The sequence below is a fragment of the Schistocerca cancellata genome, chromosome 1 (genome assembly GCF_023864275.1).
Source record: "Schistocerca cancellata isolate TAMUIC-IGC-003103 chromosome 1, iqSchCanc2.1, whole genome shotgun sequence".
Lineage (NCBI taxonomy): Eukaryota > Metazoa > Arthropoda > Insecta > Orthoptera > Acrididae > Schistocerca > Schistocerca cancellata.
Window position 1 is genome coordinate 487055933 of NC_064626.1, and position 19332 is coordinate 487075264.

Below are 19332 nucleotides of genomic sequence, written 5' to 3' on the forward strand. Positions count from 1 at the left end.
AAGTAGCGTTTTAGAAAAGGACGCTATAGTGTCGATAGTGTTCAGCTATTCAGAGACATTAGAACAATCCTGAAGAAGATCAGTGGACAAGGTCTGAGAAGTCGAGCATCGAAGATGTTTGAAAATGATTATGATGCGACCTAACGGCTGAGAAAATTGTACCATCAATGACAAGGGCTACGGTAGCATGCAGACTTGCATATGGAACACCTTTCTCACGTTCTCAGCTACGTAATGTGATCAACCTTTCTTACTGATTCTGTCTGACAGTTAATGAACTGTCAATGTCGCCGATTTGTGCTTTTGGTTAATCTAGTGAACGCTTGCAGTATTGCTGTATGTGAAGGTGTCCTACTACGGTATCACCGTCTATTAATACCTCGTTCTGAAACGTGCACATCAGTTGCATCCAGCATTTTGTACTATTTTTATAAGGCTCGTTTTGTAGCTAGATAATTTCTCTTCTTTTGATACGACTTTACCTCTTTAACTTCCTTTTCCCTAAGATTCAGTGCGCAACACTGTTCACTGAACTCTTTGTTAACTTTCACTTCGTTGCAGTTGCAATTGATCATTTGCATTGGGGTATAACCAGAGCATAGCTAAACTGCTGTGAAATGTACTTTAATCGTAGCTGGTCGATAGCAGCTTTTTTCAAACTTATTGGAAGAGGTTTTATTTTGCAAATATACAAACATTTTGGTCCTCTTCAACTAACAAGGGCAGGCCACGACGTTTGGAACGGGGATTTACTGCAAACTTCGTACAATCGTAGTACTCCATGAGGACAACCAAATGTGTAAGCAGCAGCGCGTACTTCTCAAGCGTTATTGAGAAAATCGCAAGATAATTTCGGTCGTCAAGTATATATACCTGTGTGTGGTCGTTTTTCCCTTTCTAATAAAAAAAACTGAGCGGGTATCATCGGACTTCCGTCCTGAACATATTCAACGAACAATAAACAACAAAATGTTTTTTTTTAAGTGTTTGGCGTTCAAGCCGCTGGATCACTGGATCGAGTTCCGTTCGTCAGTTTTTTTTATTTTCAACGCAGTCATTTTCTTTACTGTTTATATTACAATTGATATAATGGGGAAAATACGTGTAATCGGATGAAATTTTATTAAATTTACTATGTTATTTGGTGGTCTACTAATTATTATTATCACGAATAATGTAATGTTCATAACTATCGATTAGTAAACGACCAAATGCATAAAGTCATACTGCATATGTCTGCTTGTCCATGATTTGAGAAATCCCTTACACCTGGAAGGAGCCCCAAACGACTTGTTACCTCCAAGTTTTGACCGGCACAGACGGCTTTCGAAAGATGTATAATTAATCGTCGCTTTAGACATTAGAAGTTGCAGGATGGTATTTTTCGTAAAAACATGGAAAACATTAAAGTTAAACGGCAAAAGCTGCATTGAATAAATGCTATGTTTCCGCATACGCAAGGACTTTTGACGTTTTCAGTGGAAAAACAAACCTTGTTAACATTTTCAATAACCTCTCTTTCAGACGATAGTCGGCGCTGATAATTGGTTATGCAGTATCGAGTGTATTTTAATAGCGTCTTCCGAGAAGCAATTTCTCGTTCTCTTTCGATTAAATACGAACAGTTTTGAAGACAAGGACAAGCATATATTTTCAGTATCACTTTATGCGTTTGGTCGTTTACTAGTCGATAGTTATGAATATTATTTTATTTGTGATAATAAAAATTAGTAGATTGCCAAATAACATTGTAAATTTAATAAAAGTTCATCCGATTACACGTATTTTTCCCATTATATCAATTGTAATATAAACAGTAATGAAAATGACTGTGTTGAAAACAAAATAAAAAGAAAAAACTGACGAACGGAATTCGATCCAGCGGCTTGAAAGCCAACCACTCGAAAAAAAAAAATACATTTGGTTCTATATTGTTCGCTGAACTTGTTCAGGGCGGACGTACGATGACACCAGTTCAGTTTGCTCGTTCATCCGTTCGCTCAGTTTTTTTTTTTTATTAGACAGGGAAGCTATCGCTCTTTTTTTTTTTCATTTCATTTTGTTCGTTGTAGATCGTTGTGTTTTGGTCGTTGCGGACGTCACAATGACATGCATTCAAGTTCGTTTGTTGATCGTTCCACTCAGTTATTTTATTACAAAGGCCAACCGGCTCTCTGACCGAACACGCTGAGCTACCGTCCCGTCACCACCCTGCTTCAGCCGCGTCATGGTTAAAATGGCCACGCACAAATATATATTCGACGACCGAAGTTATCCAGCGATTTTCTCAGTAACGCTTGAGAAGTACGCGCTACTGCTTACACATTTTGTTGTTCTCATGGAGTACTACGAGAGTATGAAGTTTACAGTAAATCCGCGTTCCAAACGTCGTGGCCTCTTCTTGTAAGTATAAATTTGTTACTGTTTCAAGGTGGTCACGTAACTTTGATTTTTGTAATTATCGATGCGCAGGTGAAGAGAGAGTGCAACTTAGGTTACTATTAATCTTAACTCTTCATGCGGCATAGTCTTTGCCTGTGCGCAGTCTGATATTCTGTAGGTTGAAGTGTGGTAGGTAATGGACGTATTCAATAGTTCTGTATTGACTTGTAACAGTTAAATGAATAAAGATTTATTAAAAAGGACAGCAAGGATGAATATGCTGTATATATTGAAAGGCGGACTGTGCAGCTAGTTTGTCGAAATGATTACTGTCAGCTAGTTAACTTGGTTCACTTGCTCAGATCTGAGAGGAAGACCACACCCAATTCCCTAAATCATGCAATAACATATAAACTGATTAAGCTGTTTCGCTTTCATAGAAATTCTCTTTGAATTGTACCCTTTTTAAATCATTGTTCAGACCAATGTTATGTGTGAATATCACGAGAAATTTTACTCTGTCTCTTTGAACACATTCTTCATTGTAAAATCGTTGACTTGGATTATCATTTCACAGCAATAGTTACCCTACCCGTCTCACTGTTTAAAGAAGTTTTATCATTAAGTATTACACATTCCACCGTGTGGTATGCAACAATTTGAATAATGTCTGGAAATTTTATTTAAAATTGAAATATAGCATAGCCGCTGCCTGCTTGCTGTTCTGCTTTCGAGAAATCTGCAACAATGTTGTCAAGACTCGAGGTAAGTGTAAATTTTGTTTAGTATCAGATAATTATTTTACTTTTGTTCCGCACTGAATATAAAGACAAGTTGCATTTAGACCAGTTACAGTTCAATTCAGCTTAGCTTCTATTTAGTCGAAAGTCAGCATACGACTTGGTTAACAGTGAATTTCATACAGAAACACATAGTGGGCAACTTACACTATTAATGGGGACGAGTACTATGATTGTTACCGTGGTCGGGAACTACACCCTGCATGAGTCAGGAGTAATTTAGAGTAACTATCAAAATTCACACTTTCTGAGTCGCACCTATTAAGTAACTAACACGTTTCAAGCTGGACCGTATTAAATTTTTGATAACGTAAGACCCACCAACAGAAAAAGGAGTTTTCAAAATTCACATAATTTCAAACAACTCAGTACCGTTTGTGTATCGTAACTGTAATAGGCTGCCTTTGAGTTCCGTCCCGCAAGCTATTTCGCGCAGATAGCTTCATGCGTTTTGGGCTTTTTCGCGCCCTTGCCACGTATTCGTCTATCCGGAACGATCCGTCACAGGCGCTTTTCTCTGCATCAGTGAATCATTAACGGGTCCGCTCGTACTCACGTCCATGTAACCACTTCATTCTTTCGGAATATACCATCGCAGCCACTGCGTGCGGCAGCCGCGACTTAATAACACAGCTCAAAAAATTCACACTTTGAAAATTTAATTATTTATGGCGATCCTAATGCTTTCGGTATGCTCAGTTCATAAATTCCACGATTCTTCCTCTACCCTATAAGGGTTTTTCACAATGTAGATGGCTATTCAGAAAATGAAAAGTTTTTTGGAATATATATACAGGGTGATTCAAAAAGAATACCACAACTTTAAAAATGTGTATTTAATGAAAGAAACATAATATAACCTTCTGTTATACGTCATTACAAAGAGTATTTAAAAAGGTTTTTTTTTCACTCAAAAACAAGTTCAGAGATGTCAATATGGCCCCCTCCAGACACTCGAGCAATATCAACCCAATACTCCAACTCGTTCCACACTCTCTGTAGCATATCAGGCGTAACAGTTTGGATAGCTGCTGTTATTTCTCGTTTCAAATCATCAATGGTGGCTGGGAGAGGTGGTCGAAACACCATATCCTTAACATACCCCCACAAGAAAAAATCGCAGGGGGTAAGATCAGGGCTTCTTGGAGACCAGTGATGAAGTGCTCTGTCACGGGCTGCCTGGCGGCCGATCCATCGCCATTCTCTGTAAACTGTTTATACCAACGTTTAATACACCACCTATCAGGAGGTTTAACACCATACTTCGTTCGAAATGCACGCTGAACAACTGTCGTCGATTCACTTCTGCCGTACTCAATAACACAAAAAGCTTTCTGTTGAGCGGTCGCCATCTTAGCATCAACTGACGCTGACGCCTAGTCAACAGCGCCTCAAGCGAACAAATGTACAACTAAATGAAACTTTATAGCTTCCTTAATTCGCCAACAGATAGTGCTTAGCTCTGCCTTTTGTCGTTGCAGAGTTTTAAATTCCTAAAGTTGTGGTATTCTTTTTGAATCACCCTGTATTTATTCCAAAAACCTTTGCTAAAATACATACTGAAATAATGCACAGCTAATCAGGTATTTTGTTCTTCAGTAACCAATAACAGTCATAAATGTTAGTGTCTCTTCTTTTTCCCCTGAATGCTCCGTTTCGAACTTTTTCTTTTATATCCTCCGTGAGGACATTTCCTTCGTAGCGGCTATAGAATTGACATCCAATTGGTTGTGACACCTCCGCTTTATTTCGATAATCTCACTGTTCCTCGCTCACACTAAGTAGCGTTTCTAGAAAAAAGCCGAATTTGGTGCAAGAAGTGCAGCTCCAAGGTCACTCAGGCACGCTGTACTTTGTTGGTATGCAACATCTTTCTTCCTATATTCTCGCAATCAGGAACTTTGTAGTTGCCAAACAACTTACCGACAACGTCTTCAAAACATATCCAAGCTGGTCCACCGATGTCTTTCATTTTGTCTTCAAATGCTTCGTCGTTAGTTTCCGAATGTCTGGGTTCCTTTCAGCTTGGGTTATGACAGCTTGGGTTATGACAGCTTGGGTTATGACAGCTCGGAAACATATTTGCCACAGACTTCAAGGTGCCACCATATTCTGGTAAGGGGTTTAATAACTTTTTTTTAGTTCAACTTTGATTTGAAGCGGAGGCAGGGTGGCTCCAACTTTAGCCGCTCTATTTGCCCAGAGTTACTGGATCAGTGCTCGTGTTTTGAAGAACTGTCCCATAGATTGTTAGCTGTATAATGAGGTGACAAAAGTCACGGGATATTGATACACATATACACAGATGGCGGCAGTATCGCATACACAAGGTATAAAAGGACACTGCAGCGGTGAAGCTGTCATTTGTACTCAGTTGATTTATGTGGAAAGTTTTCCGACGTAATTATAGTCGCAGGACGGGAATTAACAGACTTTGAACGCGGACTGGTAGTTGGGGCAGTCCATTCCGGAAATCGTTATGGAACAGAATATTCCGAGATTTACATCGTCGAGAGTGTGTTGAGATTACCAAATTTCAGGCATTACATCCTACCACGAATAACTTAGTGGTCAACGGCTTTCACTTAATGACGGAGAGCAATGGCGTTTCCTTAGAGTTGTCGTTGCTAACAGACTGCCAACACTGCGTTAAATAACCGCAAAAACAATGTGGGACGTACGAAGAACTTATCCGTTTGGACAGTGTGGTGAAATCTGGCTTTAATGGATTATGGGAGCAGAAGACCGAAGCGAATGCATTTGCTAACTGCACGACATCGTCTGCAGCGTCTCCTGGGCTCCTGACCGTATCGGTTGGCCTTAGACGACCGAAAAACCGTCGCTTCGCCAGATGAGTGCCGATTTCAGTTGGTAAGAGCTGATGGTAGGATTCTAGTGTGGCGCAGAGCCCACGTAGGCATGGACCCAAGTTGTCAATAAGGCACGCTGCAAGCTCGTGGTGGCTCCATAATGCTGTGGACAGTGTTTATATCGAAATGACTGAATCTTCTGATCCAACAGAACCGATCATTGATTGTAAATTGTTATGCTCACCTACATGGAGATCATTTGCAGCCATTCACGGACTTTATGTTATGAATCACATTGCGACATGTCACTGGGTCACACCTGTTCGCGATTTATCTGAACATCATTATGGACGACTCGAGTGAACAATTTGGCCACCCAGATCACCCATCATATCAAACATTAAAAGTGGCGTAAACGAAAGGTCGTTCTTGCAGAAAAGCCTTCACCGGCGACACTTTCGCAGTTACGGGCCGCTATAGAAGCTGCAAGGCCCAATATTCCTGCAGGTGCCTTCCAGCGACTTATTGAGTCCATTCCAGGACGAGCTGCTACACTACGACGGGCAAAAGGAGAAAGAACTGCGTCATCTCAGTGTATAACAGACTATAAAATAAAACTTTTAGTAGCAAGTTACATTGCAAACCGTCACAAAACGATACGTCCTTAATACACAAAAATTTATATTCTGCATACCACACATAAATCCGTAAATTGTGTCAAAACTGCGTTTGACTGAACATTTTAAGTACCTTACCTGAAATCAGCATCTAAAAATACATCAGAAAAATTTTTTCGCTTTAAGAAAAAATCGCATTGTCAATCACTGTACAAGTTCAGCCCAGGTAGGAATATACAGGGTGTTTCAAAAAGGACATTACAACTTTGAAAATACATATAAATTAATTCATAGTATCTACAGTCAATTTGTCAGTGTCAATTTGTAGGAAAATACATCACTTTCTGTCTCGAGTAGTTCGCTAGTGCCGAACCGCAACGTAAGGAGCGCTAGCGGCAGTTACGTTAAAGATGACGAAATAAATCTTGGGTGAACAGCCTAGTACGAGTGTGCGTAGGACACAATATTTCGGCAATCGACCACGTTGCCATCATCAGGTGCGCTGATGTACTGACCGGCGGTGGGCTGGCGCCAGGTATATATAGGACAATCTCCCTCCTCCCTCAGGCGCTTCCTATGAGTCGGTGCGGTCCGCGCCCCGCGCGCGAACCAGGTACAGCGTCCGTCAGTAAAATGGTTCAAATGGCTCTGAGCACTATGGGGCTTAACATCTGTGGTCATCAGTCCCCTAGAACTTAGAACTAATTGAACCTAACTAACCTAAGGACATCACACACACCCATGCCCGAGGCAGGATTCGAACCTGCGACCGTAGCAGTCGCGCGGTTCCGGACTGAGCACCTAGAACCGCTAGACCACCGCGGCCGGCGTCCGTCAGTACATCAGCGCACTTGATGATGGCAACGTGGTCGATTGCCGAAATATTGTGTCCTACGCACACTGGTACTAGGCTGTTCACCCGAGATTTATTTCGTCATAAAATACGCCTGGAGAAATTGAAAAATCACATCACTTTAAAAGTGGCTGCCATCACTGAACCCGAGCGGTCTAGCTGTGCGTTTTTTGTTTGAATAATTGAAGTCGGCGACAGCAGTTCATCATAATTTCCGTACCAAGTGCGCTGAAGATCCCCTTAGCTGGCCTACAGTGTATGAGTGGCATAAATGTTTTGTAGAAACAGGGTGATCGGCAAGATATGGGAAATCATCAGGTCGTCCAAGCACATCTGACAACGTCGCTGAGAGAGTGGGACAACGTCTTGTCAACAGCACTACGAAATCGACACGGCGTGCGTCTTCCGAACTGCAAATCCCACGTACGGCTGTTTGGTGTGTGTTGAGAAACAGTTTGCATTTGAAACAGTACAGAATGACGATCCAAACAAGCAATAAGATTGCTCGCAAGAACTTCTGTGCGGATACGTTAAATGGATCACACGAGAATGAATATTTCTTGGACAGAATCATATTTTCTGACGAGTCGACTTTTCACTTAAGTGGCAACGGTAACACACAAAACTATGGGTTTTAGGGCATTGAAAATCCACACCAAACATTGCATCATGTTCGTGATAGCCCTGAACTGAACGGTTTTTACGCCCTCCAAGGATAAGGAATTCCTTCACTTCGTCGCCCCAAATATGGCTCCTAAGTTCATCGCTCACCTCAGTTTTTCCACTCCTCATTACATTTATGCTTTTCTGATTTACGTCTGATGACCTAAGGAGTTTGGTCCCATAGAAACTTACCACAAATTCTGTTTTACTCTGAAATCATACTCTTTACTCATTAGACTGTTTATTTCATTCATCAGTTTCTGCAGTTCCCATTGACTTTCACTTTCACTGGGTATAGTAATGTCATCAGCGAATCTTACCATTGCTATCCTTACGTCCAAAGTTCTAATCCCATTCGTGAACCTTTCTTTCATTTGGATCATTGCTTCTTTGGCCTACAGACATCGATACGGGCGAAAGATTACACTCCTTCTAACCCGAGCATTTCGATTTTGGTCTTCCATTTGTACTTTTCCGTCTTGGTTCTTGTAGATTACCCACCTTTCTCTATACTGTGTAACTAATTCTGTGTAAATTTCCAACATCTTCCACCATTTTACAACGTGTTTTTTTGCTTCAGTTGTCATGTGCGATATCCGAATTGTCCGTCTGGCCTCTTTACTTTTTTTACTGCCAAACTGATAATCAAAGCCATCCTGATTTTCCTGTACCGTTGTTCTATATGATATTGTTGTCAGAAACTTGATAGTTCTCGCAATTGCCTGTCCTTAGTTTCTATGACATTGTGTGCATGTTGAATCACAACAAGGGAAGTGTCCATGCGTATCGGAGTGAACCAAAGCGGTGTTATTCGGACATGGAGGAGATACAGAGGGACAGGAACTGTCGATGACACGCCTCGCTCAGGTCCCCCAAGAGCTACTACTGAAGTTGATAACCTACGAATTATGGCTCGGAGGAACCTTGACAGCACTGTTGAATGATGCTTATCGTGCAGCGACACGACGTCGTGTTACACCTCAAACTGTGCGCAATAGGGTGCATGATGCACAACTTCACTCCCGACGTGCATGGCGAGATATATCCTTGCAACCAGGACACCATGCAGCGTGGTACAGATGGGCCCTACAACATGTGGAATAGATCGCTCAGGATAGGCATGACGTTCTCTTCACCGATGAGTGCTGCATATGCGTTCATCCAGACAATCGTCGGATACGTGTTTGGAGGCAACCCGATCGGGCTGAACGCTTTAGACACACTGTCCAGCGAGTGCAACGAGATGGAGGTTCCCTGCTGTTTTGTGGTGGCATTATGTGGAACCGATATATGCCGCTTGTTGTCACGGCGACCGATAGTGCAACCAAATCGACAGCATATCGGCGAGGCATTCGTCTTCATGGACGACAATTCGTACCCCCATCGTGCACATCTTCTGAATGACATCGCTCGACTAGAGTGGTCAGCATGTTCTTAAGACATCAACCCTATCTAACATGTCTGAGATAGATTGAAAAGGGCTGTTTATGGACGACGTGACCCACCAACCACTCTGAGGGATCTATGCCGAACCGCTGTTGTAGAGTGGGACAATCTGGAGCAACAGTGCCTTGATGAACTTGTGGATGGTAAGCCACGACGAATATAGACATGCATCAGTGCAAGAGGACGTGTTGCTGGGTATTAGAGGCACCGGTGTGTACAGCAATCTGGACCACCACCTTTGAAGGTCGCGCTGTATGGTGGTACAACATGCAATGTGTGGTTTTCATGAGGAATAAAAAGGGTGGAAGTGATGTTTATGTTGATCTCTATTCCAATTTTCTGTACAGATTGCGGAACTCTCGGAACCGAGGAGATGCAAAACTTTTTTGATGTGTGTATTACTCAAGCCCTAAATGTTCCACGTTCCTGTTTTTTCAGAGCATTATTGAATCATCGCTAGTGCTTTGTTTAAGAATCATGGAAGAAGGTTGTAACGTGGAGACTGAATATATAATGGTAAAGCAAAATTTCGGAACGAGATTTCAAACTGTAAGACATTTCGAGGAGAACATGTGCTCTGATCGAAATTTATTAGTTACGATCTGTAGATTAAATCTTAAGAAGTTGTAGAAAACGTAGAAAATGAGGAGAGTGGTCCTGGGTAGGCTAAAATAACCAGAGATTGTTTAGAATTTTAGGCGGAACATTGAGCAACGACTGATTACAATAGGACGACAGGAAAAAGGAGTGGAAGACCAATGGTTTGAACTGAGAGAAAAAATAATAAAGGCAGCAGTGAGTCACATAATTAGAAAGACAAGGCCTTGTATAAATCCTTTGATGTAATAATTCAGTTTATCTGATGAAAGCAGAAAATACAAAAATTCGGCAAATGAAGCGAGCGAAAACGAATACGAACGTCTAAATATATGGGATTGACAAAAGTGCAAAATGGCTAAGAAGAAATAGCTGGAAGACAAATGTCACAACATAGAGGCATATAGAACGAGAGATTTTTCTGAAGGTATTTTTCTGGAGTGTAGCCTTGTACAGAAGTGAAAGATGGACGAAAGAGGTTCAGACAAGAAGAGAATCGTTAGCTGTTGAAATGAGGTGCTGCCGAAGTATGCTGACGATTAGATTTAGAATAGAAATTCGTGATACAACTTGGCTAAACGAAAATTTCCGTTGACATGACACATTCTGAGACATCAAGGGATCACTAGTTTAGTACTGGAGCTAAATGTGGAGGGCAAAAATTGTACAGAGATATGAATAAAGTGAGCAGGTTCAAAAATACGTAGGATGCACTAGTTATTCGGAAATGAAGAGGCTTGCACAGGATTGAGTAGCATGGAGAGCTGCATCAAACCTATGTTCGGACTGAAGATGACTACAACAACTTAGATACTCTACAACTTGTATCCTGTCACCCTTGCTAAATGAAAAAATTGTCCTACCATTTTTAATATTCCTTGCAATACTCGCGCCTTTCACAGCCTTCCCTCCTTCTGGTCTGTTAGTCGATCTAAGTGACTGCGCTTACATGTCAGTCCTTCACTTATTTGCACGAAGTTATTTGTCAGTTACAATATTACGAAAATTCTGGCAATAATCTCTTATTTTGCCTAATTTTTAATTCCACGACTTTCCAATTTTACAGCGGGAAGCTGAAGTCTCCCACTATTACAGTAGCATGATCAGGAAACTTACTCCTCATAATGTCCCTCTGAATCGCTCTGACGGAGCTGATTTATAAATGCTCCTGTTTACCATGTTTGACCAACCTTTGATATTCACCACTACGCAAACTATTCCGCATTAGGAAGCTGTAATAACCTCACTAGACAAAACGTAGTTGTTTACGGCAAAAGATACACCGCTAGCACTGATGCATAGAATGTCCTTGCGAAATATGTTCTAATCTGAATTTAGTACTCCGCTGATGTTTACAGCAGTCAGCTTTCTGTTCCTAATACTATGGGAGTGCTAGAACCTTTAATAGGCGAGTGTAATTCTGGGACCTCATTACGGATGCCCATCTGCTTACAAATAACTCAACATTTTCTTTTTCCGGTATGGGTGGTCTCCTCTGAAAGAAATGTAGCTAATCTATCTTTGATTCTTCTAACTTAAAAAAAAAAACAGAAAAACAAGACCTCTATGTACGCCACACATAGCCTGCAACCTGAGTAACCGTTTACTGGGTGTTATGCATTCCTGAGGTATTAAAAGTGACTCTACAGTTCAAAATGGTTCAAATGGCTCTGAGCACTATGGGACTCAACTGCTGTGGTCATAAGTCCCCTAGAACTTAGAACTACTTAAACCTAACTAACCTAAGGACACCACACAACACTCAGCCATCACGAGGCAGAGAAAATCCCTGACCCCGCCGGGAATCGAACCCGGGAACCCGGGCGTGGGAAGCGAGAACGCTACCGCACGACCACGAGATGCGGGCGACTCTACAGTTATCCTATCCAATGGCGAACGTCGAAAAATTCGCACCCGAGATAGTCACAGAACCGTCTGATCCTCTAGTTTACTCCTTCCACGATAATACGGAGGACCGCGATCGACTGTGGGTACCATGCCGCTAATAGCGAGCCGAGCATGTACTCCATGTTCGCCACTGACTGCCTTCACTAATGTAACAGAAGTCTAAAGATACCGATAGTCTCAGAACCGAGGCGCCAAAAGTCATTCCTGCCGGCACGAGCTACCGTCTCCGGCCAGTCTGCTCTTAATTTCAGTGTTCACTCACATGATGCAGTCGTTTAAGGTAATTACTTTTTGAAGCTAGTAAAATTTCTCACGAATTGGGCTTGATATGAATAGCCTCCCTTTTATTTGAGATAATGATTCGCTGAGACAGGATGGAAAACTGAGAGATCAAAAGCGGATCAAAAGGTGACACACATCGTTGTAGGATTTCCATTTAGATGATGCAAGCAGATGCTACGAAACGAATGGGCTTCCTTAAACGATATGCGTCGGAAGTTATTTCGCTTCTATTTCAAGTCGAGTCGTGGCTGAAAAGCCAGCCATAACGGCCAAGAAAGTAGACTCTGGAACGACGCGCCTCTGGAAGCCGGCGCTCTGTAAGAAGATCCTGCAGATACGGTTGACGGTGCGGCGCGCACATTATTTATTCACCTGTGAGGTTGGCGGGCCTGCGCGGGTAGCAGTGCCTCCACACGGCGACGGCGGCGGTTGAGGCGGAAAGGTCGGCGTCGCCCAGCGTCGCACCCTGCTGGTGGCGGATGGTGGGGGGTGCGAGCCGACAGCAGCGCACCACCGCGGCCAGGCGTGACAGTTCCCCGCGCTCCTGTGGCAACACAAAGCAGCTTACTTGCACAGTCCGTTTCGTGTCGCCGAAGCTTAGAGGGCAGTAACCGGTACTGTAAAACAGAACTGCCTATAGCGGTGACTGTTTGAAGAGAATTTCTGTAATTTTACAGATGAAAACAGGGTTGTATAATTTGTAAATTTATTTTCTGTTGGAGGATTTTGACTTTCAATTCAACGTTAAGCAATATGTAGATAATCTCTGTTTAACATGTCGTAACGTATGAAGTATGCAAATGAGTTCACCAGCCCCTATGTCGAGCAACGCGTTTGTAACATAGTACCTTCAAACGCAAATTTTTAAGAGTTCGAAGGGTGTGGGCACTGATATATGGATGCGACTGGTCATGACAGGAAAGCAACCAAATGCAATGTATTCTTCACCTTCCTTCATCTGTGGCCAATCGACGACCAGTTAAACCATCTTCAGGTGGATGAAATAAATATGAAATACAGTGAGACAAGACCAAGACTATACGAGGTGCGACAATAAAATAATGAGACTGATTTTCTTCGCAAGATGTGGCAACCCTGCAGGGTTGCGTAGGCACAGTATCTTTGACCTTGGTCTACAAGCTGCTTCCAGTCCAAGCAGCGTATCGATGCAACTGCTCATTCGTGAGTTGTGCTGTAATAAGTTAACACATGTTTGTGTCTCTCGTCACGGAAATTGAACAGCATAATATTGCGCAATGCTATGTCATTTCTTTTTGCGTTAAATTGGGTAAAAACGCGACGACAACTTACGGTAAGCTTCAGAAGGCTTTTGGAGAGGAGGCTATGTCAAGAGCTCAAGTTACTCATTGGCATAAAATGTTTAGTGAAGGCAGAACGAATGTTGAAGATGAAGACCACAGTGAACGCCCATCAACCTGTTTGATTCCAAGGGAATTGTTCATAAGGAGTGGGTCCCTCCTGGGCAAACAGTTAACCAATATTACTACAAAGAAATTTTAGAAAGACTTCGTGAAAGAGTTCTTCATGTCTGTGCCAACATTGCTGATAATTTGATTCTGCATCACAATAATGCACATCCCATACTGCTCTGTTAGTACAGCTATTTTAACCTCAAAACAAATTTCATTACTACCACAGCCACCTTATTCACCAGATATTGCTCCATGCCACTTTTTTCTATTTCCAAGAGTCAAAACGGCGATCAAGGGACACCATTTTCAAATAACACAAGATGTCCAAACAACTGTGACGAGGGTCTTGGAGGATATTACAGAAGATGAGTTCCAGAAATGTTACCATCAATGGCAGAAGCGCTGGAAAAAGTGTGTGCAGTCAGAAGTTTCATCACGTGCACCGTAGGATGAAAATATCCAACAGACTATCAATCACACGAGAGGGTTCCTGTATCGTTCCTTCATAAGCAGTTTAATAAATCGTTTTTTCGGTTGTAACACAGCAAATCAGTGTACACCGCCATACACTAGGTTTTTCATATCATGGCTTAGAGATTCGCGCCAGCTGCTGCAAAACCGACATTAACACGTTTCGATCGTGAGGCTCTCACAGGAAGCTGAACATTGCACGGCATAAACTGTACAGCTACCACAAGACAGGCTGGTAGAAATAAAACACAGAGGCGATGTTTCTCATTGACAAAAATGTGGAAGACGTCGCAACACATGGAAACTGGAAGAGATGCGGTATTGCGGAGTCCTTCCAATAGCTATATCTTTCCCATCGACAGGGTCGTGGATGTCTCGGTGTTCCATTTCGAAAAACATGTTCCTTCATTTTGCAGTCATGTACATGATTACTGTTCCACTGTTGATCGTCGCCCGAAGGAGCTGTTCACAACATGCCTGGGGTAGTACAAATAAAAAGAAGTACTGTCACCTTATTGATGAAAAAAATAAAATAAAATAAAAACACGTGGAGGGAATCGCAGCATATGGAAATAGGACCAGTCTGTAGGTGATGACCTCTACATTTAATCCCATGCTCCACAGCGACAAGCAGCAGATACCCAGTGTTCCACTAAGGCTTCCTCCACCTCAGCCGACTGGTGTCAGTCAATCATTATGCGGTAATCATCAGAATACCCAGTGGACGATGTGCTGTAATACACACCACAGTTGATAGCGAGATCACTTCTACCCAGAAGTCAGAGAGAGCTATATCCCACATTCTGCAACCCATGTAGAAAGTGAGTGAGCTGAGTTAATGCTGTTGGACTGTGTTTTGACCACTCGGTGGAAATGAGGACACGTTGTTGTAGCTCCGACACCCATGTACAATGTATAAGGTCAGCTCCAAACGAAGCATGCTCCTGCAAGACGATTTATTGTAAATGACAGTACGAACAGTTACGGTGGTGTTTCTTACCGGAAGGTTAGGAAGACTCACCATCATACAGGTACTGCAATCCGAGGCAGATCTGCATCCCTCAGGGTCCATTCACGTCTGTCACCCAAACAATCTATCATCAGTATTCTGCACCATTCAACAGAGAAAAATTACGAACTATAAAAGCCCCGCTAACTTCATCTGATAGATTTTTACAGCATCTCTCTCTTCCGATATATCGAAAACGAATACCATCTACTTGCCTGCATCGAGCATATGCAGAGGGACTGTTAAAAAAATGGCGCTAGAGAAAATAGCGTGCTTTATATACGGAAGAGCTGAAGAAACTTGTACACCTGCGTAATAGCATGTAGATGATGTTCAGATGTGTGTGAATTCCTAAGGGACCAAACTGCTGAGGTCATCGGTCCCTAGACATACACATAACTTAAAGTAACTTAAACTAAGAACAACACACACACACCCATGCCCGAGAGAGGACTCGAACCTCCGGCGGGAGGGGCCGCGCAGTCCGTGACGTGGCGCCTCAAACCGCACGGCCACTTTGCGCGGCTAATATCATGTAGGGCTCCCATGAGCAGACAGAAATGCCGCAACACCACGTGGCATGGGCTCGACTAAGGCCTGAATTAGTGCTGGAGGGAATTGATCCCATGAGTCCTGCAGGGCTATCCGTAAATACGTAAGGGTACGAGGAGTGGACATCTCTTATGAACAGCACATAGCGAGGCATCTCAGATATGATCATGTCTGTGGAGTTTGGTGACCATCGGAAGTGTTTAAACTCAGAAAAGTGTTCCTGGAGCCACTCTGTTGCGGTTCTGGACTTGTGGGGTGTCGCATCGTCCTGGTGGAATTGCCCAAGTCCGTTGGAAGGCATAACTTTGAATTGATGCACGTGATCAGACAGGATGGTCACGTACGTATCTAGACGTATCAGGGGTCCAGTGTCACTCCAGCTGTACACACGTCACACCATTACAGAGCTTGTATCAGGTTGAACAGTCCCCTGCTGATATGCGGGGTTCTTGGATTCATGAGATTGTCGATACTCTTTGAAACGAGACTCTTCCAACCAGGCAACATGTTTCTAGACATTAACACTGCAATGTCGATGTAGACGAGCCCAGGCGAGGCGTAAAAATTTGTGGCATGCAATCATCCAGCGTATACGAGTGGGCTTCGGCTTCGAAAGCCCATATCGATGATGTTTCCCTCAAATGTGGAGCAATTTACGGAAGGATTACACATCTGTCGTATTGAACGATTCTTTTCAGTCGTCATTGGTCCAGCTCTTACAGGATATTTTTCCGGCCGCAGCGATGTCGGAGATTTGATGTGTTACCGGATTCCTGATATTCACAGTACAGTTGTGATTCAAATGCTTCAAATGGCTCTGAGCACTACGGGACTCAACATCTTAGGTCATAAGTCCCCTAGAACTTAGAACTACTTAAACCTAACTAACCTAAGGACACCACACACACCCATGCCCGAGGCAGGATTCGAACCTGCGACCGCAGCAGTCCCGCGGTTCCGGACAGCAGCGCCAGAACCGCTAGACCACCGCTACAGTTGTGAAATGGTCGTACTGGAATATCCCTCTATACCCCCGTTCATCGCTACCTCGGAGATGTTGTGTCCCTTCGCTAGTGCCCGAATACAACACCACGTTCAGACTGACTTAAATCTTGATAACCTGCCACTGTAGCAGCAGTAGCCGTTATAATAACTGCGCCAGACGCTTGTTGTATTATACAGCCTTTGCCGACCGCAGCGTCGTATTCTACCTGTTTCCATATCTCTGTTTTGAATACGCATGCCTATACCAGTTTCTTTGGCGCTTCAGTGTATAATGAGGAAAATTTAGAAACAATTTGGAGTTTCACAGGAAAACTATGTAACTACTAACTTTTATCGGTCTGATAATGAAAAATCCTACTGCTATTTTGTTGAACTCCAATGGTAGTCAAATGTATATAGTGAACTTGAGTACCTCACAAATTAGAAATCTAACAAGGACAATATTGTCTCCAAAGTATTCCCTCTTGGCCGGCTGTGGTGGCCGAGCGGTTCTATTGCGCTACAGTCTGGAACCGCGCGACCGCTACTGTCGCAGGTTCGAATCCTGCCTCGGGCATGGGTGTGTGTGATGTCCTTAGGTTGGTTCGGTTTAAGTAGTTCTACGTTCTAGGGTACTGATGACCTCAGAAGTTAAGTCCCATAGTGCTCAGAGCCATTTGGACCATATTCCCTTTTGGCGTAGTTCCAATGAATCGACTCACTGCGGATCAAGTTAGCTTGGTCCGTCGAGATAACTGTGCTAAAATTTCTTTCGCTATTCAGATTTGTGGCTAGAACACAAAACATTTTTCTCACTAAATTTGATAATTTGGAAAAGAGCCTACGGTTATGCTTTCAGTTGTCATCACGATTATCGATTCGAGTTAAATAAAAGGCAACTTTGTTGGTATTGTAAGTGTGCCATGGTGCACAGCCTAGTCACTCCAAAAAAGAAGACGTAATTTTTTGCTTTTGTTTTTTTATCGTTTTTTGTTTTTCTTCTGACCGCAGCTGAAATTTCTTCAACAGCCATAAATGAATAAAATAGTTACAGATACAACAAAGCCAGAGAAAGACATTGCTGCCATGTTATAATTTTGTTCTTGCTTATCAGAAACGTTTCAGCACACATGTGACACACAGTATTGTAGCGGCACTACCGTTTGGGATAGGAAACGTCAGTGTTGGTGCAATATTTCGAAGTGCACAAGTTACAGCCAGGTGAAGACCTGTTGACAGTAGGTTGCGCTACCTGCAGTTGCGAAGTAGAATGGACGCCACAGGGCCATAGACCCACTGAAAAGAGTGAACACAGCAGTTTGCATGGCGCAAGTTATGAGGCAGAAGGTGCCCACTGGCCTAACTAGGTGTTATGAGTACGTTACTAGAAGCGGCGCGTTAGCAAAACAGAGGCGCACACCCGGTTTTCTAACGAGGCATTCAAGTGTGGCGGCTCTCCTAGATGGTGAGACGTGTCACACCACCTGCTGCACACAGCAGTTGATGGGGCGCCAGCGTTGCAGTCCCCGGCGGGTCGCTTGTTCGACCCCCTGAGGGCCGACGTGGTGTCTGTAGCCAGCCAGCGGCGAGCCACGCCGTGGCTCGCTACTGCGGGCAGTCGTCTTGGCTCACAACACGCAGCAGAGACACCCAGGGCGAGGGCCGCAGATTCAGCTGCCTGATCGCGGGCGCTCGTTGTCACCGCATTCTTAGCCCCACTGGCGAGGGAGTGCGCCATGGGTCGCCTTGCAGCGGGCGGCGCCGAGGCGGCAGAGGTGAAGGCCGCTGAGTCGACTGTCGGCGCATCCTGACGTCGCGGTCGTACAAGGCCGACGCACAGCAGTGCGTGCACGGGTCACTGAGGCAGCCATTCCGCACCAAGCTGTTTCGCAGTCAGCAATGCGGTGTCCTCAGCACGGCGGGACCCAGTGACGCAGACTGAGGGGAATGCAGCACTGTAGCTGGAAACAATAAATCACTTGGAAAGCTCGGACAACTTTTAATATGGTGCCTTCTACCTCTTCCCGCTACATTTGGTGTTGCTGTTACATTCGGTGTCAGAACGTGTCACTACAGTATTTAACGGCTCATCTCTATCGGAAACAGACATCATTTCTAATAATTGGAAGGACGACAACAGAATTATCCCATGTAGGCTTTCACGGCCAGCGTCTTCATCAGTAAACACTTCCGGGCTAAGTTGCCGTGGTCGATCTGTAGAACATGTAGCGGAACATGTTTTTAAGGATGGAAATCACGAATTAAAATTTGGTGAGACAAGCGTGCTAGCGAGGACGTCGCATTATTATACACGTATGTATAGAGAGGCAAATCCACAAACATCAATACAATTTTAATCATAAAGAAGAAGGATTAAAATTGGACAAGATATGGCGGTCGACGTTGCATCAATCACGTGACAATCGATTGCCTGCAATCGAGAGAAAAGACGATAGCCAGAGATAGCTACACATCGACGCCACGTGACGTGCGGTGGCGCCCTCTACGATCTCCATATAAGCGGC

The 19332-nt window shown here is 43.5% G+C and overlaps 1 protein-coding gene across 1 annotated transcript in view; it reads right to left on the reverse strand.

Moving 5' to 3' along the window:
- Positions 1-19332, reverse strand: part of LOC126177795 (locomotion-related protein Hikaru genki-like) — a 590640-nt gene that overhangs the window by 155756 nt on the left and 415552 nt on the right. The window contains exon 3 of the mRNA XM_049924482.1: positions 12731-12902. Within this exon, the coding sequence (XP_049780439.1) occupies positions 12731-12902 (172 nt within the window). The remainder of the gene's footprint in view (positions 1-12730; positions 12903-19332) is intronic.